Here is a 22,110-nt window from a genome sequence, read left to right on the forward strand (position 1 = left end):
GAAATGCACTCGGTGCACGCTTCCGCCGGCTCGCTCGTAGACCGAAGCTGCTTGTTGTGTCTGTTCGAAGCTATCGTTTTGCCAATAAGCGATCAAATGTATCAATGGGATGTGTGCTCTGTGGTGGGGCTGTTTAAATCATCCTCGCATCTTTAGACCGAAGCAGCAGTTGCAGCTTCCCAACCATTACTGACCACAGACTGAGGGCCACAGCCGACCTCTGTGGTTAGCTGTCTCAGGACTAGTTGTATCGCAGGCTGTTGTCAGGGTAGTCGGAGAGAGAGGAAGACAATGACAGCTAAGAATTGGTTAAGCAACATGTACGTCTGATTGTATAAGAATAAAGGAGGAATGGTGTGACACTTAATAGCTCTTGATAGAGATAGTTCTCCTTTCTGTTTTCCCACTTTAGTGTAGCAGAGTGCAGTGCAGATGACATGTAGCTTACTCTCACACAGACTATATGCAGGGCATTTCTGTCAAATCCAAGGCATTAACGGTGAACAAGAATCACAAAAGTTTACAAAAGAAGAATCTGAGAAATTGCATGTGGATTTTTTCTGCTTTGAAGTAATCGGTTTAGTCAAAAACACAGCATAACAGCAGATCAGAAGACAAAGCACAGGTAGAGTGTTTGCACGCTTCCTTTGCGGCTGCAAGTAGCATGCCAGATGAAGAGCAACAGAAAGAGGAGGGGGGATGAGAGAAAAGAAATGCACTGCCTATTGATTATCTTACACACATAAGTACAAGTGACCTGTAATCCACAGAGCACTTATCGACTCCTTTCCCCACCGTATCCAGTAACAGCGGATCAATACGGGCCAAAGACAGTTACGGTACAGCACCATGCACTGGGCCAAGACAAACCTCAACTAGATCAGGGCCAGAGCCTGACCTACAATGAGGAGCGCTAAATGCAAGATCTACAAGCTCAGAACATTTCATGCTAAAAACAAAGTAAGCAGCTTAGAGCAGAAGCGGAGATTTACAAGAAGGTGAAGGAAGAGCCATTGAAGTACGAGAGGTGAAAGAGTGGAGAAGGTGAAAAAGTAGGCACAGCGAGAAAAAGGAGAGAGAGGGAGAAAAGGGAAAGAGACCAAGGGCAGCTGATTTAATGGTCTAATGAGGCCGTCCTCTAGCCAGTTGTTTTGTGTGAGGCATGCTCTGACCTTTCGCTTCGCTCGGGAGCCCTGCCGCCTCATTTTTCACATTCTTGCAATTACGTTAACGCTTGAAGCGCTCACTGACTCCCGACTCTGGCCCTTCCATTCTGACAGAGCCTTCTCTCGCCAACCTCTCCACCTTTTCCCTCCTCTCCTCCACTCCACTCCACTCCACGCATGAACTCGCCTCCTATCTCAATACATTTCAACATAAAATTTGTAGTCCGCACTCTGGAGTCCACAGAGAAAATGTGAAATGTGCGCTTCACTTCAGTAATGGGGTCTTTAACAGCTTGGCCCCTGTTAAAAGGGGTGACAATGTGGATCAGTTGAGGAAGACGGAATAGATGGCAGAGAGGTAGAGAGGGAGAGAGCGGGAGAGTGCATGAGACCCATGCTGATTTTTGGCCTTAGCTGCCAAGAAAAACATCAACTTTTTTCTGAAAGGTGCATTGCACCTGTGGCTTGAAAAACATTTAGCTCAAATAATGACCCAGAAGCACCCTGTGTTAAATATATGCCTCTCTCAGAAACACTGAAGCCTTACTGACAGTGACCAAGTCCAGTGTTCTTTGAGAGTAACTTTGGCTGATGTTAGGGGATGTACAAGCAACTGAATTTCATTACACCTCGTGACTTTTTTTTTCAAAAAGTTTTGTATGTGCAGTCATACAGGACTCAAGATGGTCGCTGTGCACATAGTTCACTCCAACAATCTCTGGCTTGTATCTCTGCGCCGAGCATTGTTCTGAACGTGTGCCAAAAAACAATTTAACAAGAGCGCAAATATGTGTTATCCCTCTTGTGGAATAATTTATTGTCATGCAGTCAACTAAGGTGATGCATGTTCATAGATGTCAGTAAAGATTGCCAGTCAAAGTTCTGACAAATAGGAAAAAGGTTTCACTATAATAACCAGATCTATAACCTCTCCCTCATCCCTGTTCTTAACAGACAACTTTTTTCAGAATTTCCCTCTGAAAAGAAAATATGAATTATCACCTTCAGGGCAAATTCTGCGCTCTCACTTACTGGCTCTTAGAGAGTGACTCCCTATGTTCTGACTAGATAAACAAACATCAGTGGTTAGGGGAAGACGGTTCAGAAGGTAACACACAATAACTTCGTTGGCTCTGCGTGCACATCATTTTGATTAACAGTCCTTTGGAGCTCCTCCAAGCTTATCTAGAAACATCAGAGACATCAGTTGCAGGGAGTTAAACTTGATGAATGTGCATGCCTTAAGATAGCACTCGTTTCCAAGCAGGTGTCTGTAATATGTTAAGCACCCAAAGTGTGATGGAGCAGTGTGATGAAATACTCTGCTCGTTTGCCCACACCAAACACAGTAAAGTCAAATGCACTCAGTCATGAACTGTAAATCCCCAACACTGATTCAGCATGGTAGGTAATGTTCCCCTTCTCTTGCTGTATGTGTATATGTGTGACTCTGAGTGAGTGTGTGCATGCCTCAGCTCCAGTCCACACTTGTAATTATTAGCTATGCATGAAGACCAAATCCACGTTGACATCTAGAGTGCCGAGCAAAGGGGGTTTTCTGTACAATTCTACTGTAGATGGAAAAGGCTCAACAGAAGAGAGGAGAAAGCATTTTGTACATTTTCTCAGCAATTGAACAATCCCCACACTCTGCGGATAGACAGCCTCCCTAGAGAGACCGAGAGAGGCAGAGATGGAGAGAAAGGGAGGAAGAGAGGGAGAGCTTGAGTGTTCGGCTCCAAGGGAGCATGCTGCGCTTGATGGTGTTGTGGTACATTTGTGTGCATGTGTGTGTGCATGTGTTTGTGTGGGGAGTGTGGTGGTGAGCTCCCTTGGCCCCGGCTTGGGGCCCCACTCAGCAAGGTCTTTGTGGTTGAGCTCACTGGAGGGGGTCATTCCTGTTGGGGACACGACTCCTGGTGTCCCAGCATGAACAAGGTCTGATGTATCCTGCAATTTCAGGACCGTTGGGAATGCTTTTTTTTAATTTATATTTTTACAGCTATGCTTAGCACTCGAGAAGACCCAAAAAAAAACATGTCGAGAACGAAAGAAACAAACAAACTTACAACCACAATAGACAGGAGACCACAATCTCTGCTAAACACAAGATGGAAGCCTTGTTGCATTTTAGTAGCCTATACTCCAGCTCTGGAGTGATCGGTGAGGTGTGCCTGTGTATATAAAATATACGGTTTGTGTGTGTGTGGGGGCACGCACATGCATGTGTTAGCTGGTTCCCTCTAAGTGCCTGTTAGAGTTTAATTTAGTGTAGTAATTAAAGCTGAACACTGGCCCATAAACAACAGATAAACAATAAAGCAGACCCAAGCCCTGCTGTTTCATGGCTCTCACTCCCAGCTGTTGGAGCGCTGATAATTTTTACACAGTGCCCCCACCTCACCTCACCACAACACAATACAGAAGCAACAAGGCTGTGCGTGTGTGTGTGTGTTGTAAAAGTGTGCATGGGTGTATTCTAGTGTGTGATGGCAGAGGCTGAACAAAAAAAGGCCAAAAAAACACATAAACACACAGGATATGTCCACTTCCCTTCTTTAAAGAAAACACAGAGAGCCACAGTGGAGTGATCAGAAGGTGTAAGCGGACCCTCAGCAGCCACTTCCAACTCAGAAATCACATAAACATTAAACAAAGTGTGGCTGCGATGTGCATTCAACTTATAACTCGCAATATCTTGCTCAGTAGCAGCAAGTGGAATCGCAGTTAACAGAAGACGAGCTTAGATTTTACCTGCTTAATGAGGATAACAACGCGACAGGGTTTCTCAATAAGCCACCGGGTGCAACTTTAGCATTGCCACTACATGTCAGGCCCATGTTAGTCAGGTGTCTGTTGTGGAAACAGTGCAGTATGTCTGTCTGATGGTTTGTTGGGAAGGGGCAGGGCCATTGTTGAAAGCCGAGAAGAGTTGCTGTGGAGGGGGAGAAAACATGGTACGGAGGGGATACTTTCATGATCCCATTAGCATAAAAGAGGCTAAATTATTCATGTGGAGTGCTTAATCTATGGGGAAAAGTATAGTTAATGCACATAGTTTTAAAATGGATTTCTCCCTGCCTCTGCTCTAACACCAGATTCTTGCTGGATTCAGCATTCGCGGACATTTACGGGAACGGCTGTCACTCTGGCTCGCGTACACGCCCACACACGAGTACGTGCAGGCATATGTGCACACTTGCTTGAGCACTGCTGCAAATTCAAGCTGTTTCAAGGGGCTCTGCTCTCAGGCTCATCCCCTCTCTCCCACTCTCCGTAAGTCCCTTTTCCCATCCTCTCTCTCTCTCTCTCTCTCTTTCGCTCTCCATTCATTCCTCCATCTCTCTCTTCTTCTCTCTCTCTCACCCCCCTTCCTCTGTTACCGTCTCCCTCACACTCCTCTCCTCACTCACCCCTCTCCGTCTCGCTCTCAGTACCGCAGACTACCTGGCCCTCGTCCAAAATGTGATTAAAGAGAATGATCAGCTCCCTCAGCTCCCTCTTTCCTTCCTCCCTTCCGCTCTCTCTTCCTTTTTTTTTTGGTCTCTCTGTCTTTCTTCTGACCCCGTGTTACAGCTTGAAAACAGCAAAAAGAATAGGTGCTGTAAAGGGATGAAGGCTGCCGATATATTCGACCCCACTTCCAGTAACATGGTCTCCCCACAACATCGCCACCACCCCTCACTCTTCATCCATCCAGAGTGCAGCTCAAGGTTTCCCACTTTTACTCTTATCGTCTCCTTTCCACTCCTTCTGTCTCCCCCCTCTTCTCCCTCTCTGCCTCAGCTCTTGATGGGGCCTGGTCCCTCTGGTCCATAATCATGAACAGGCCCCTGCCGCGACCTGGCCCAACCCAGCCTGGCCTAGCTTGGCCAGGAACTGGGCCCTACACAGCAGGAAAAGCACATTAACTGGGTCAGCCTAATGTGCAAACTAATGTTTGGAGAACATAGGGAAAAAATTACCCAGATTATTCTGACAGCAGCTGAGGAGAATGTCTGTTTTGCGCCATTATGGGAAAGCTTGGGGGAAATGTTTTTTTCTCCCTTTTCTTCGCTTTCTGTCGTTCTCTGAGAAGTAGATGAAGACCAGCTTATCTGGGAGGGAGTTGAGTATAGTTAAGCACAGAGGAAACGGTGTTGCAGGGAAGTAATCAGGATTGAACTACAATGAAGGGAGGCAAGTGACTTTTTCTTGCTTTTACCCAAAGGCTTCGGCCAAAAACAAAGACAGAGTGCAGTGCTGCTGTATCAGTTCATTATACGGTGGGTTTACACACCCATGTTCCACTGCTGATTACACCAGTGCATGTGTTGATGATGTGGAGTGCACAGGGGTCTGATGTAATATGGCTAAAAGGGATTTGAGCGCATGCCCCAAAGGGCATTTCCATGTCCATTAATGCTGCCGCCGCTGCATTTTCACAAGGATGACAGTGCTTCAGTTCTTTAAAGAGAGAGAGTGTTTTCCCAGGAAATTTTCTGTCTTGTTTCAGCGGCCTAGCCTGAAGGGGGTCAGCCAAGAAGTCACCCTTAAGAGGTGATAATCCAATTGCTCTAGTCCTCACCAGATTTGTTTTCCCCTCGTCTGGCAGTGTGTTGGTGTGTGTGTTTATAGGGAATGTAAGCATGCGTGTGTGTGTGTGTGTGTGTGTGTGTATATGTGTGTGTAATAGACATAGAATGGGAGGCAGAGACAGCAAGATGCCACTGGTTTCTGTGTCTAACCCCGGGCCCCATTCTAGATCAGAGAGAGGTTATGCAGGCCAAGTCTGTCAAAGGCACACCTGCAGGGAAACTCCAAAAAACCCCGACTGCCAGCTTACACAGGCCCGTTTAAGGTGTGCTTATTTGGAGTTTAACCCTGACTTCAAATGTCCTTTCCCTCTCTTCCCTTTTGTGTTTGACCAATGGGCCTTGTGCTCTTTTACTTTCTTTTCTTTCCTCTGCCTCCCTTGGCTCTTTAATCTCTTCCACCACCCCCACCCTCCCAATTCTCCTCCCTCTAATGTCCGAACCCCACATCACAGCAAAGGTCCCTCCGAAAGACAGCACGCGGTTGAGTTGGAGTGGCTTAGCAAAGCTAGCTGTAGCTTGTTCACTTGCTGTGTGGTTTTTTTCTCTTGTGTAAACCAGGGTTTACACACTGAAGCATATTTGGAACTGAGCAAAGCAGCTATACCCTACAGGTAGTGCTTTAACCATGCTGCCACCGTCCAAGAGAGTGGGAGGATGATAAAGGAAGTGTGTTACGATCCGAGTTCTTCCTCTCTGCTGCTGATTTTCACGCGCACATCTTTCACGTTTATGCAAAGCTTTTGAGGGCATTATGCAAGATAAGCTCATTTTCTAGTCTGATTCCCACTCTAGTACATGCTTTAATGACTCTTAAAGCCAAAGGCTGCTTTTTTAGGCATAATAGCAGTCCCGCGGTCTCTCAGTTTCCACGTAGCCAGGGTGCTTTTTCCACACCTGATCACTTTTGTTCACCCATTTTATGGCTATTGGGGAGCAGGCGGAGGTGAGCGATTTGACAGTGGTTAGTGCCATGAGCCCTAATGTTTATTGGAAGCAAGCGTCTAATAATTTTTGATTACCCCAGAGGAGGTATTAGCCATGTTAGTCAGCAAGGATAATTTCTTATTTACATGCCCCAAGCAGTGAACACTCTGAAGGAACACTGGGGCTAAATGCGCAACAAAACGAATCAAACATGCCAAACGAGATGCTCCATCCTGGCTGGCTGCAGGGCTGAAGCTGAGAAAACCTTTATTATGCATTTACCATAATTCATTTAGAGGGTTATCAATTTGCAGAATACAGAAGAGATGTTTGGAGGGGGAAGCAAGAGCACCATATCAAACGGAGGAAGAGAAAAAAGAACAAGGGAAAGCGAGATGAAAAGGAGGAAGATATTCAAGGATAGCTCAGCGCCCGGGTTTTTAAAATGTTGTTCCAATTACACACTTTCCCATGTTCTGAGGCAGAACTTGCATGTTAAATGGTGCAATCTCTTCTCTTTTACCACTGTCACGCTCCGCCCCCTAAAAAAGGCAGAAGCTGATTTCCCTTTAATGAAAGCTGTTTGGCTCAGGAATCCTCATGCTCTATGATTTTTGTTGAGATTGAGGCTGCACAGAGATGTTCTAGTTCAAATATTGCCTTTCTGTTCATTTAGGGTCGCTCTTTGTTTGGCTCCGACCCTGCTTACTCAAGGGTTTTTTGTATCTGTCTCTGTGTGGATTTCAGGACAGTTACTACATGTTTTCATTTTTCTCTCCTGGCAACACATACCGAGAGAAGAAAAAGACCTTTAAAAGCATCTTTCCCTTTGCCATCAGGCAAGGATGACTAAGGCCCCATTAGAACAATTGGAGGAAACTTTGGGAGACGGGGAGTGTTTAAAGGAATGAAAGCAGCAAGAAAACACCACTATCTTGTGATAACCAGTGCTTTCTTTCATTATCTCAACACAAAAACCTCCACCTCGGAAAAATTGCAGTCACTCTATTGCTTCATTCAAAAATAAAACAATGAAAACAGAAAGGTAGGAAAAAAGCGAGACAAGAAAGAAGGAAAAAAAAACATTTAACATTTTCCAAAGTGAGGGGGAAACGCTGCATTGTTTAGTACGAATGCTTACTCCCAGGGATGCAGTCCTTAGACAACTGTGTGTCTGCAGGAGACATCTGTGAAGCCTGACCTTGTGACCCCGGAAAGAATGTTCTTAAGGTGGGGGGAAAACTGCCTTTTCCACTGCATCATGGCCTACAGGACGGCCCAGCAGCAGCACAACAAACACAACCACTACAGAAAATAACAACACAACAGACAGTCAATGAAAAAAAAAGAGAATGAGCCAGAAAAAAAAGCAGTTATATTAAGGCCAGCAAACAAGTGAGGAAGTGATAAATGTAGAGAGGGGGAGAATTTAAGGGTAAGGGAAGGGTGATTATAACAAAGCAATAGAGAGAGACGAAAAAGAAGGAGTGAAAGAAAAAGGAGGCAACACACAACAGAAAACACAGACGGACTTGGTCTGAGTTTTGCCTCACAGGCCTGGCTGTCTCTTACTCCTTTGGCCTCCCATGAGATCATTTTCATCCTTTATGAGTCAAAAGGAAGCCTGGTTGAAAATGAAAGGTTACACAAGCCAGAGCCCAAGCCCTCGGAGTGAGAGAGGAGAAGATCCCTGCTGCAAGGGCCCTGCTGCTATTCAAAGCACCTGCCATTGTGTGGGCGCTCATCCAGGCCCATTGTTGTGCAGAAATTAGTCGTGCTCCCTTTGGCTCCCTTCGGCTCCAGAGGCATGCGGCAGACCCCCTTGTTGTTTCGGGTTCAGATACGTGGTTGGATAGATGCGTGGCCCTGGCTACCATCACCACTGGCTGTGGCCCTTTGCCCTCTCTCCCACAGCACAGTATCGTTCTGTTTTTCTTCTCATCCGCTCTCTGTTGTTCACCTCTCAAGAACACTTTTGGGCCAGCATTCCTATAGTTTTCTCTCTCGTCCTTTTGTACTCCTACTCTCCTTTCTCCTTTGGTGTATATGCTTATTGTTCTTTGGAGCACCCTCATTATACCCATGGTTATATTTTAAGGGCCTCTCTCTTTGATTTTGGTCTCGTGGGGAGTGAGTGGTGGGCTGGTGGGAGCTGTAGGGCTGGCCCAGCTCTCAGGGCTCCCCAGCCAGCGTCTCGGAGAGTGGGCTTGGGGGTATTGTTGTTGGGCTGGGTACCACTGTAGAAGCACTGGTGCTACCGCTAGTGCAGGGGGTGGATGTGAGGGGAAAATTGAAAAGTCAATAGCAAAGGCCGCACAAAAAAAAGAAAAGAGAGGGTGAAACAAAAGGAGATGGAGAGCTTCAAAAAGCTGAGAGCTATAGAGCGCTGCTAATTAATGGCATCAGAAGAAGAGCTGTTTTTTTTCTTGCTTCTGGAACTTTAATGCTGCATGTTAACTTGCAAGGCAGGGTGATTAGGAACTCGTACTGTGAGTTAGGTCCATCTCGCTGCCAGACCAACTTAAAGTAACTATGGTATATATGGGGAAGGACTGGTAATTTCAGCTTTAGAAAAAAAATAGACAAAGAAAATACATTGTTCAATTAAATGGAAGCACAACTTCTTACTTAAAATCACCATAAAATTAAAATGAAAAGCAAAATAGTTGATGTGTTTCTATTCTTTGGTCTCTTAGAGTAAAACTACACCACTAGTGTGTTTACATTTATTTCTTCCCATTTGTTTGGCTTTTTTTTCCACAATGGATTGCTGTTTATTCTCACTCCTTGTTTTCATGCAGCTAATCAAAAGTAAAGGTTTGAGGGCGTGATGAAATATGACTGATGGTGGGTCAGTGAGGCAGATTGGCAGTAATTTGAACCAAGGCTTTGCAATTTGTGTTTTTCACAGCAGTAATAGGCTCCTCTCTCACTGATCCTGCCATCGCAATTTCCACTGCCAACAGCTGTCAAGCCCCTAAAATCAAAATTAGTGCCATGGAATTGGGCTTTAATGAAATGACCTGCTGGATTTACCTTAAGGAGCGGGGCGGACAGTCAATACTAGCCTCGTCAAAACCCTCTCTCTGCATGCTGCAGTCCCATTAACGAAAGGAAATAGTCTCGAGTAAATGTATTAAGCACTACTTCCACCTTCTAATTATATTTTTCCCCTCTCCCTTCATAATTCATTCACTCTTTCATTAGTTCTTAATACTGAAAAAGGCTTTTAACTGTCTCTTTTGTCTTCATGGGGTCACCGATTATTTGTCACGTTGTATTACAGGAATGTCAGAGGAGGCCTTGTTATACACTGGGAATAAATGTAGCTGAGGATAGGGAAATTATATTTCTGCGTGTGTTGGGTTTTTACAGAAGAAAATGCAGCATTATTCCCCTAATAACATGTAAAATAATGTAGGATCAAGGGTGAAACAGTGGATCCAAACGCTGGGCTTACCCTTCTTCGGCCTCATATAGGAAGAGGTAAATATGTGCCAAGGCCCAGTGGAGGACACTGGTCCATGGTTATTGACTTGTAAAGGAGCGGGTAGGTGAGGGGTCTTGACAAGACAAGAGCGGCTGACTCTCTTGTAAAGCTGTATCTGATTTCTCTGCTAGTTGGCTCCCCGGAGAGACCCACTCTACCCTCTGTTGATCAGACTCGCACTCACAGCTGTATGGAAAAACGGCAGTGATAAAAAGAATGAAAGAGTAGTTTTGTGAAGAGAGACGCTCTCGTTCTGTACGGCGTGATTCCCTGTTAGGGTGAGAATGAGAGCGAGCAAAGAGGGCGAAGGAAGCAAAAGGAGTCAGCAGCTTAGGTGAAGGAGCTGCATCCATGAGTGCATGTCGTATCTCGAACAAAACAAATTAATGTTTTAGCGGGTTGTGAAATGCGAACTTGTCAATAAGGGGCATCTGCATTTGTGTAGGCACGACTGTGTAAAAATAGCAGCGAAATACACCAGCAAGAGGGCAGACAAAGCAAGTATCAGCTAAGCAAGATCCTCACTCCACACAGATCTGACTAATTTATGAGGGTAAACTGCACTGACAGAGAGAGAGCGAGAGATGCAGGTGAAGGGAGGAAGTTTTCATTGACTCTCGAGAGCAGGCCAGCCCAAAGCCCTGGAGGGATCTCTCTCAGTTTGAACTTTATCAGGGGCTACGCTTAATCAATACGCTATCGGAAAAAGAATTAATTACTAAAGCAGAATAAAACAGCTGCATTTTAAACCAAGGATTCATCAATTCTGTAATCTCTTGGTTACAGCTCAGGTGTCAGGAGGATCATTTCAGCTCCATGTAATGAGGAACTGTGGGAGTTTACCCCAACCCTCTGCTGTCCTCCTCCGCCTCTCTATCTCTGACCCCTCCTTCCAACCTTCTTTTTTCAGTCTCATTTCCTACCTTCTCAGCTGTTTGTCATATACCTATAACATATATATTTTTTCTTTCTCTTGCCCCGTTCTTAATACACCAACAGTATTCCACTCCTTTAACCCCCCGGCCCCCCGCTACATTCCCTTCCCACCAAATTCCTGTCTTTGCAGGGATGGGACGAAAGGGTATTAAACTTGAAATCTCTGGTGCGAAAGCTGACTAGAACGGGACATTCCCGCTGCTGCAGCCATCAAGCCGGACATTCCTCCGCTCAGGCTGGGACACCGCTGGTATTGCAAAATTAGGGGGGCATAGGAGACAGGGGGAGGCTGGTGTAAGACTTAGAAAACAACCCGCCATGCTCAAGTAATAAATACAAATGAATTTTTTGGTGCATAAAACCAATGGAGTGTGACAATCAAAGGATAGCATTAGTTGGAATGGAATGAGTGGTGTATGGTGAACGCATTTCTGCACTTGGGGACAGACGAGCCACGTCGGAAGGATCCCTCGTGTCAAAATAACCTTGTTGTCACGGCCACTGCCATCCACAGCCCTTGACCCCAGCCCAAAGTCTGTAAACGGACTGTCCTTGACTCCCCATAATGGGGGATTTCAAGGCAGGTTGAGAAGGGGTTATGGGTGATGAATTGGGTTTTTAGTGAGCTCATTAGGAAGCCAAACAGAGTTTAGACTGGCGGAGCGGAGCAACAGTGCAGTAATCAGTTCTGCTCGCTTTGTTCCCTGCCTCCAGGACATTTGTGTGAAAAAAAAAAAAAGAGAGCGAGGAGGAAAAAAAAAAACTTCATGGCATTTGGCTGATGAGAGGGCTGCTGAGCAGAGGCTACAATCTGATGGTTGACTTGTTGATTTATAAACCTTTTAATTCATTTACTCTAACAACCCTCCAGGTCTGTGTAGAAACCCCCAAACTCCTCTTTGATGCCACTGTCCATCAGGTGTGGCAAAGATGTCTGTAATAAATCCAAGTTGTCCTCCGCTCTCAGTAGAAAAACAGCAAGTTTGTTTGTTTGGTTTTAAATTGTAATTGAGGGTAGAGAATAACTGCTCATGCTGTTATCATACATTGCCTCAAACATTGTAAGCTGTTCTGAATCAAGAAACCGCGCTTGGTTAGAACTGGCAACCAGCATACAGCTGCTCTTTCTAGTGGTTTAGGTGGAAGACTTTGATATACAATAGTTCCTAGCGGGGATTATAAAGCCATTTTCTTGACAGATCCATATGATGCATCCACACAGTTTCCATCTCTGTATTTTCTTTCGCTCTGTCTCATCTCTTTATTCCCGGCTTTCGCAGCATTATCATTCTAAAGTAGAACAACTTCTCTCGGAAACATGTAATATGGAAGCAGCTTGTTTTCCTAATGATCATCCTCAATTCAACATAGCCCCAATTACTTTGGGAAATACCTGCTCTTTAATATTTAATGCAGAATCAAACCTCAAGATTTAGGCAATGCTTCTGTGGAAGTACCCAGCCCTGTTTTTTTTCCTTTTTTTATTCTAACAGTTATAAATTATGGAATGAGCATTGTCAATATTTGCAATTTTAACCACTAAGAATAGCTGCTTGTACTACATTAAAGGAAAAAAGAAGGGTGAAGTCATGGTAGACAGAAGTAAAAGGTTTGGACTGCTACCCTGGTAGATTTGTAAATTTGTTTATGAAGAAACACAGTGATGAAACGAGATTACCTGTGAGACCAATTAGCCCCATTCGATTGTGAATGTAAAGGATGAGCAGCAGCAGTTTCTTCTACAGTGTTCAAGTGCAGGGGGAGCAGGGTGGAGTTGTCAGGGAGGCAGAGAGTGTGAAATGTCTGGTGGAGACCCAAAGCCCTTCATTAGCCACTGATCCCTGTCTGCTGAGTGAGGGGCAGTCATGGGCATCACAACTCCCTTTTAGTTTCCCTCCACCCTCCAAAAAAAAAAAAAAAAAAAAAAAAAAAGCGGGGTGAGGGAGTGGAGGGTAGCTCCCCCAACCCCTGCAATTTAGCCCTTTGCCATTCATGCAAATTGGGTCCTGACATCTGCAACAGCCTGCCTCCTTTCTTTTATACATCTTTATTCCATCTCTTTTCTTCGGATCTTTTAACCTCCTCAAATAAAGCCCCCTTTAGATGGCAAGGCCTTGTTGCAGCTGCATTCTTTTATATGTATAATCCACATCTGTGTAAAAGCAGCACTTTTCTGCATTTTAATCTACACACATATATGTGTTATAAAACTGCAGGGAAGTATTAGAAAAATAAAGATCCCAGGAGGCAAAAGTAATCATTGTATGATCCTCAAACTCCCAATTTATAATGTAGTAAAGTAATTGTTGTTGCAGGTTGCAGGTTAATTGCGCTCGTATTTTCAGTTCTTGGCAGATTATAATCTTATGAAAAGATCAAGAGAGGTGTAAGCACTGACTCTGGAGAAAAGGCAGTAACCAGCCAGCTCACTCCCCTTCCTTCCTCCCTCTTGCTTCTGGACGAACTACTCTTCTTTGGCTCCAGGGAGAAGCTGAAAGGGGAGAGTGGCTTTGCTCCAGCCCATATTTTGGGTTAAAAGGTAAAATAGTCTAACTGGCTGTTAAAAAACAAGTTTTACCTCCAACCCTATGCCATCACCCCTCCCCTCTCTTTCTCTTCCCTCCACTCCAACCTCGCCCTCTATGGTAGGGATGTGCACAGTGGGGTCAGCACTGTGCCTGTGAGTGGAGAGAGGCCTTGTATCGGCGGAGAGGCGATAGTTATCTCCAGCATTCCAGGGATGACAGAGAGATATCTGCCTGATGGCAGGGTTAGGGGGCTTAGAGAAGGGGCGGAGAAGGGAGGGAGGAGAAGAGGTACAGGAGTTGTTGAGCAACTGCCCCCCTCCCCTCCCACGCCTCCCTCCTTCCTTCCCTTCATGCCTTTCTTGCTGCCTGACTGCCTCGCTTCCCCACACATAGAAAAAACCCATCTAATTAGAAGCTCTTATTCCACTTCATTTAAGGGAACACTTAATGATGTGTTTTTGGGGGGAGACAACTACACATTATTTCTCATGCAAAAGGAACCACTCAGTTGTAGCCCCCAGGATGCAGATACAGCTGTGTTTGAGATGGAGGTTTGTCCTCATTTCTCTGGGGTGTCATGGCTATTGGAGGAGAGAGGGGAGAAATGGTAGTTTTCTCATTCACCTTTAGCCAGTGTCCTGGTTGTAAGGAGGGGGTGGCGGTAAAGAGGAGGCGGGTAGTGACATCTGAGTTTGGCAGAGAGACTTGCTGAAGGAGAGAGTTTGTTGTAATTGCTCTGACAGGTTTTAAGGCTGTTAATGACTCCGGCCTGAACGCTACCAATTTGTCAGCATGCTTGCTGTTTACTAAGCTGTTGTTTTATGGTCCACTGCAAGGGGCTGCTGCTTGTTTAAGCACAGATCAGGAAATAATCAGCGTAAAACACTGGCTGCAGTGGTGCAGCCACACTAAAACAGTTCCGTTTAGAGCCCTCATCTACTGTATGGATCTGAATGAGTGCAGTAAACCATATGGCGTGTGGTCACACGGAGACTTACAAACACACTGATGGCTTACTTACTCTTAGAATTTGGATGCTCAAGTGTGTGTTTTATCATTAAAGGGATTATGTTCTACTCGTTAGCACTTTGCCTGTGTTGTATGTTATGGGAGTGTGAAGCATATTGCTAGCATGCGGTTATACCAAGAAGACCTGTAATCCCCAGTCGGCACAGAGCAACACAGGACTAGTCGTCCCACTAGTGTGAATAGAGCCTCTGCGTGTTTGTGTATGTGTGTATGTGAGAGAGATTGTGTGTGTGTCAAGAGCATGTGGTCCCAGAGCCGGCAAAGACCCCTTCGTAAATCCAGAGTAAATAAAAGGGGTAACCAGACGGACAAAAGAGGAGCCCCCACTGCTTCTCTCATTCGCTGCCATTTGGGGGACTGAATGTGCTAAACGCCGCTTATGTTGGCTGAAAAGTTGAGGAGAAAAAGAGGGAAAAGGGAGGCTCTAAATCCCCCCTCTTCTTTTCTCTTCATTCTCTGCGGCCAAGCCTGCAGGGATAGAGGTGGTGTAATAGGAGGGTGTTGGAGGGAGAGGTGGAGGGCCCGGTCACTATGGTGTGCTAAGGTAGAGAGAGGGCCAAAGAAGCTCTTGCAACTTCTGTTCTCCATCTATCCCCCCTTTTTTCCTTCTAACTCTCCTCACGAGTTTTTCTCTTCTCCCTTTTTTTGGGTGAGCTTGGTTGAACATGCCTGAGTAGTTTGGGCTGACAGGGGGCGTGGGGGGTCTGTTGTAATTAGTCACTTTAACCACAGCTTCCATAAGCCACTGCTTCTACACTCTTGCTTCATTACCCTGAAACAAACGCTGGGGCCTCCCAGTGCAAAATCACTGCACAGCCTTTAGAATAATACACACAATATCTAAAGCTTGTCTAGAGGCTCTTCAGTATATGTATTAAGAGTATAGGGACCAGTCTGGAGTGTTATTTGATAACTAACCATGACTGCGTTTGAATGTGTTTTCCAGCTATTGACAAGTCATTATTTATTCACGCTTGAGTATATGAGAATGGTAGAGCAGCAGAGGGAGGGCATTCTTGGTGTACTGATAGCTGTAATATGTGTTACTCGTGGTCATATCCATAATACTTCCCGGGCTGACTAGACCTTAGTGGCTCCCTTAGGGGCAGGGTACCTCCTAGACATAAAGCATGAGCTCTGGAGTCATTAAGACTCCCCTCAAGTCTCCCATACTCTCAGCAGAGACTGTAGGACACCTTGTACTAAACAATTTTTTTGTGCAAGAAATCCTGGAGCGACCCTGAATGTGCCGACATTAGATAAGCAGAGTTGCAATGTGTTTACAGTCCTATCCCAACCCGTTAATGAGCTCAGCCCTGAGACCAATTTACTCACAAGGAGATATATCTGAATGCATTTTTAATAACCACCCACTGGTGATGAGAGAGGGAATGTATGTGAGCGTAATGTGCTCTCGGACTTGTGCTTGTTTGTTTGCTAGTGCGCTCATTCACTCTCTCTCACCCTCATTGCGTTCGGTCATTGTCTTCCATCTTGCCTGATTACACCTTCTCGACTTCTGTGCATATGAAAATTTGTGCAGAAACTTTCATTGCAAGCACTTTAAGTCAAGATCGTGATAGAGTGAACGGGGAAGGAGGAGGAAAGGTTGAGGGAAGACAGAAAGAGAGTGGGGAGAGTGGGAGAGAGGAGGGGGGCTGTCTTTTTTCCGTCTCCAAGGGCGCTGCTTTTCCAAAAGTGCCTGGGGCTACACTCCAGCACCTCGGCTCCCCTAGGCCTTTAGACTGCCTCCTAATAGCCAACCCCCATCTGTGTCACATGGCCAGATGATGGGACGCTTCCCCCTGCTCTGCCCTGCACTTTTTTTCTTTCTCAATTTTTTTTTCAGAGTGCACATCCACACAGGTTAGAATGGCAGAGTTGCCAGGGAACAGTCAGAAGCCATTAGCGTTTGGGACAATTTGCCCTGCAGCGTTCCTTCTCTCGCTCATAAGAAAGGAGTGGGGGTGGATGCAAAGCACCAGCTCTCCTTTAGATGTAATGAGGTTGTGCAAGTTGGATCTTCTTTATTCTATTTCTACTCCTTCTTTATTGGCTCTGCTTCGCCTTGTTTCTGTTCTTTCTTTCTTTGTTTCTCTCTTTCTTTTCATGTTCTGTCCACATTTCATTTATCTTTTTTCTCTATTTAGAATATGTCTGCTTATATGTGCATGTATATATATATAGAGCAAATTTCAAACAATTATTAAACTTGTACACAGAATTAATGCTCAAATGCCCCACATGTCTGTTCTGTGGACACATGTCAGTATCCATGTGCATGTTAGAGCAAGAGGAGCTGAAAAGCACTGGAGTCTGGTTTCATCCTTGCGGGCTAGGGCAGGAGGCAGCGAGCATGCTGGGTAATGAAGTGACAGGTCAGTCTGTAAATACGCACGGGTCGCTCTGGCCCTGGCCAGGGGGAAGGCTATCGCATTGCAGTGAAAATGGAAACGTCAATAAAATTAATCTGCCAGCCTTTTGGCCACTGTGTGGTTCTATTGGATGAGCCTGACTGCTCACAGCAGGAGAGGGATTTGGAGACTAGCTTGAAAATCAACACAAAACCTAGCGGCATACAAACAAACACCAAACTGTGTATCAACATTATTCAGCGAAGCTCAAAAGCAGAGAAACAAAGGGGGGGTGGTTAAAATTCACAGCTCACTAGTTGTGTTTTTATTGAAGTTTGGAAGCAAACTGAGGGAGTTAGACTCAGCTTCCGTCTGGGTCGCATTTCTCAGGAAGCCCCTCACAGTCAGGGTAGGGCTACAGCCAGACCAAAGTTTATTGTTTTAGGCTTTCCTGAACAAGGATTCGTACTTAGCCTGGGATTTATGGCATTTGCCACTAATGAATGCCCATTCTACAATTACAACATCCCTAGTCTGTGTCCCCATTCCCATATGTCCTTCAGAAGGGCTGTTGCTTCTTTAACTTCACACAGGGAGCGCAAAGTCGGCACTTCTCTGTTTTCCTCTTTCGTGTGGCTCCGCACTAATGATGTGGAAGGAAAACACTGTGCACAGACAGAAAAGAAAGACAGAGAAGAAAAAGAGAGGGAAAAACAAGGGGGAGGAAAAAAGAAAGTGGGAAAAGTAGTTAGAAGTGCGGGCCCCTGCTGTCCTTGTATTCTTCATTTATTTTGCATTTGATTACGCCACCAGTCGGATCCTTTTTCTTTCCCCCTTTTTAATGTTATTAGTTCAAATATTTATGCGAGATTAAGGCTTGTATAGGTGGTTGTGATTGATGCCTCCCTAAAAACAGGAGGACATGCGAGTCTGAATTTTGAGAATGTCAGGGTCCTTCTCTTCCTTAGTGGAGGAGTTTTTCAGATACATAATTTAGATGCCCTCAAGGAAGGCTTTCAAGGCATTTGTGCCCGGGGGCAAGAAAAAATAACTATGACTGTTAAAAGTAAATCATTTTTGCTAATGCACAATTAATGCCGGGGAAGAGGAACAAGAAAAAGGCAAGGGACAAAGATGGAAACTTCAATTTAAAGGAGAAATCATGCCAGGGCATGTGCATGTTTTCCTCATGAAATCAAACGCTGATGGACATTAATGCAGGCAAAGCCGCCGCTTCCCTGTCATGCTAATTTTGTGGCGGAATGGGGGGGTGAGGGGGATGGACCGGGGGGGTGAGTGTTCAGGGTTTTGTTGAAGGGGGGGAGCAGACGACGAGTCCATTATGTGCATCGAAGTGCAACAATGAACCACCCCAAATCACATATCTGCTCTAACACTCGTGCACCTCAAACTGGATGTTGTGAATTCATGAATGTCTGTGTATTACTATACATATCTGCATAACTCTGTCCTGTCCCCTTTGGCTCTCTTCAAAAGATGAAAATATGCTCTACATTATGTCAAGCATGCAAATTTAATTGAATTAATGACATGAGTCCTTGTCTCTACTGTACTTGAAGGCTCCTTGTCCATTTTTTTCTTTCCTCCTCCTCCTAATGTAGAAATGGAATGAGGAACCTAGTGTTTCAGCGTCCAACCATAACATTAGAGTCATTAACCCCTATTCCCCTCTCTCGTGCTCTGGGGTATAAAGCAGCTCCACTCGGCCTCTTTGTAAACCCCTCACTCTGTGTACAGGCCTTCGTTTAAGGCCATCTAAATCCCCCTACCTCCACATCTTCCCTTCACAAAACTGGCTTTGCTGTAGTAGTTCTTTTGGCCTAAGTCCTGCACTTTTAAATTCCTCCATAGGTATCTGTGGTATTTGTCCATTTATCCATCTTTCATGAGCCCTAAGCTTAGCTTTGACTGTCTGTGCTCCTGTTTCAGCTTTGAGAATTTTTTACATCATTTTTCTATTGTATTCTGAGCCGGTGGTGTGGTCTGGGATGTTATTTAACCCTGGGTTTGGTTTCCGTCCAGGAGATGGCTTAGACAACAGCGTTGCATCGCCTGGCACAGGGGATGATGATGATCCAGACAAGGATAAGAAGAGGCAGAAAAAGCGTGGCATTTTCCCTAAGGTGGCCACTAACATCATGAGGGCGTGGCTGTTCCAGCATCTCACGGTAAGCTAATTTTGATGATATGCATGTACTGAAACCACCCAACATACATTATTGCACGTACACCTGACAAATAGTAAGTACTGAGGGAGCAAGTGAAGGCAGCGCTGTGATGCTCACCTGTCAGCCACCTGTCAGAGGGACACAGTGACTAGGTCAATCTAATCAGTCTGGACTGTTTACTCTGCTCAGCACACTCTGGGTAAGAAGCAAATGGCCCAACAATCCCTGATATTTACTCCAGTGTGAGCCGCTCTGTTTGTCTGGCCTGGCTTTTCAGCAGATTAGGAGAGGGAGTGATAGTTACTGGAGAATGATTGTGAGGTGTGTAAAGATTTAGGGTGCAGAAGTGGAGGCCTGCAGCTATGTCATGCGAAGACAAAATCGATTCATCTCCTGATCAGTTTCACAGTTTTAAATTCAATTGACTTGGTGCTATTCTAGCTTGAGTTTGAGGTTGAGATGGCATAATGCATATTTATTTCTGCTCCATAGCTGGGGGGAAATTGCTTGTTTGCCAAACAGCTCATTCAAGACAACTCTGACACTGGTTCATTCACTTCACTAAACACAGCGATGCTACACGACTTGGATTAAGCATTCAAATGCCACGGTAATGTTTGTGTCAGTCTGCTTCTCTGTCTGTGTGTGTGTGTCTGAGTTAAAAGGGGGTGGTCTGCATGTCCCCTCACCCTCGCTAATGTCAGGACATTATCAGAACATCAGGCCGTATTGATTTTGCAACACGGGTCAGATTTCAGAAGGAGGTGGACACGCCGGGACACATAAGCTGCCTGAGCTTGTGGCTCCCCGTCCCAAAGATGGAGGGACAATGCAGGGGGAAGGGTGAAGTGAAAGAAGAGAGAGAAAGTAGAAGAGTCTTAACTTCGAGCTCCAGTATTATAGATTGTCCACACATTTAAGAGGGTCAGGTGCCCCCTGTGCACCCTGTAGCCCCCACCGCCACCACAGTGCCCGCTCCCTGCTCAAAGCCCCCGTACCCTGATTACCTAACCAAAAGCCCAAGTAATAAGCGGCCAGCAAATACAGCCTAATTGAAAGGGCTGTAAATCCATTACATATTGGTCAGGGATAATCAGGAGTGCTTTAATCACTTTTATCTATTCAGGAGCAGTGAAGCTGCAACAGCAAAGCCCTGAGCCTCGCAGGCCTTAGCGGCTCCACCACGCCAGTCTGCACGCTTATTATTCTCATCATTATCAAAATGACTTCACAGCTGTTCACAACTCCATCGCTCCCTGACTGGAGACCTCTCACCAAACCAGACCAAGCCTCATTCAGAGGCTTAGGGCAGGAGGGAGGCCAAACGTTTCTTTTTTTATTATTATGAATTTCAGAGAACATTTTTTTCCTGCTTTTTCCTGCCCTGAGCCTAAAGAATGCTTGGTAGAATGCCTTGTTTGTTTATGAGTGGGACAAACAAAGAAGCCAAATGGTTTTATTGAAGTGGAATTTACTGTATGTTCATGCACGCGTGCACAAACTACATAAACACACCTTATGTTTAGACTAGAAATTTCCTCATGATTTGGCATTTTTCCTGGCAAAAGCCCCACACAGCTCCAGCTCTCCTTTCTGTGCAGACCTGTGGGGCGAGTTGCCAGCAATTTTCTTTAGAATTGTTTTAAAATTGAATTGAAAGACTGGTAAGGAGAGGAGAGGAGGAGGGAAAAGCCCAAAGTTGGGTGCATTTTTTCAGAGAACTGGTTAATTCAGACAGAGCAGAGCTTTCAAGGCCCTCTCTTTCTCTATCCCGCTCTCCTTTATTACATCCCTTGCTTGTAGATGTTCTCCAATCTTTATTTGTTTCTTTTGTGTAAAGCCCTGGCCAGTCTTGTACAAATAATAATCCCTCCCTTTTAACCTGCCTTCATTTCTTTGCTGAGGAAGAGGACTAATTGAATTATCCCCCTTCTCTTCTCACCATCCAGTTCTCCCACCCATAAACTCTCTCTCTCTGTCTCTCTCACACACACACACCCATTAACCATTCTCCTTTCTTTTAATTTGTTAAGCAAATGTATTTGCCATAGCTGGATGCGTTTGTGCAAGGGTGAATTCTTGGGGACTTTGGCCCCTGAATGGCCTATAGCGGCATTCTGCCATTCACGCATTCATTAACTGAGGGGTGAGGAGTGAAAGGAGCGGCCTTGTATTTTCTCAAACTGAGGGGCCAGCATGGAGCTCCTCTTCCATGAGCCACAGGGGTCTCTCTACATATGTTCTCAACATCCAGCCATTGTCACATCTTCTGAAAAGCTCAAAAGGACAGGACCCCCCTTCACACACAAAAAAAACAACACAGGCCAATGGTAACAACTGTTGGCTTTTAGATTCAGTATAACAAAATTGCCCTCTCCCCTCCCATCCTCTCTTGCTTTACTCTGACCTCACACTCTCTTGGGAGAAATCACAAGATTGTTTTTGTCGTGATTGTCACATACCGAAAGTAGCCTCACTTCAACCCATATTTACCAACCAATCCTATCACGTCGACGTTCCAGCCGAAGGGGGGAAATAGTGTTTTTTGCGCCATATTGATCTCAGCAACAACATGAAAAGACTCCACCGTGGCTCTGCGGGGAGGCTGTGATAACCCTGACCTCTTTTATGTCAGGGCCATATGCACATGCACTGGAGAGCACGTGAGCTGGCAACCTTAAATGTCCCATATGTAGTTGCCAAACGGTTAGACAGATCAGCTGGTGTTAGCTGGCAGAAGAGGGTCAGACTGTCTCTGCACTCCCGTCTTCTATCCTCACTCAAACCCCTTTCTCTCTAACACCCCCACTGCCGCCGCCACATCACCTCCCCTCCACCCCTCGCCATGAGTTTCTGGATGTCTTCCAGCCACATTAGGGGAAGGGAAATCCCAGACTGTTGGTATAAGCTTTTCAAT

At 45.4% G+C, this 22,110-nt stretch overlaps 1 protein-coding gene across 7 annotated transcripts in view; it reads left to right on the top strand.

Annotated features, from left to right (window-relative positions):
- meis2a (Meis homeobox 2a) overlaps positions 1-22,110 on the top strand; it is a 79,232-nt gene that overhangs the window by 14,344 nt on the left and 42,778 nt on the right. For 6 of the 7 annotated variants that reach the window (XM_022214901.2, XM_022214862.2, XM_022214886.2 and 3 more), the window contains one exon: positions 19,048-19,193. In XM_022214901.2, coding sequence (XP_022070593.1) covers positions 19,048-19,193 — 146 coding nt within the window. The remainder of the gene's footprint in view (positions 1-19,047; positions 19,194-22,110) is intronic. The other variant, XM_022214877.2, reaches the window with a different exon arrangement.

Source organism: Acanthochromis polyacanthus, chromosome 1, assembly GCF_021347895.1.
Source record: "Acanthochromis polyacanthus isolate Apoly-LR-REF ecotype Palm Island chromosome 1, KAUST_Apoly_ChrSc, whole genome shotgun sequence".
Classification (NCBI taxonomy): domain Eukaryota; kingdom Metazoa; phylum Chordata; class Actinopteri; family Pomacentridae; genus Acanthochromis; species Acanthochromis polyacanthus.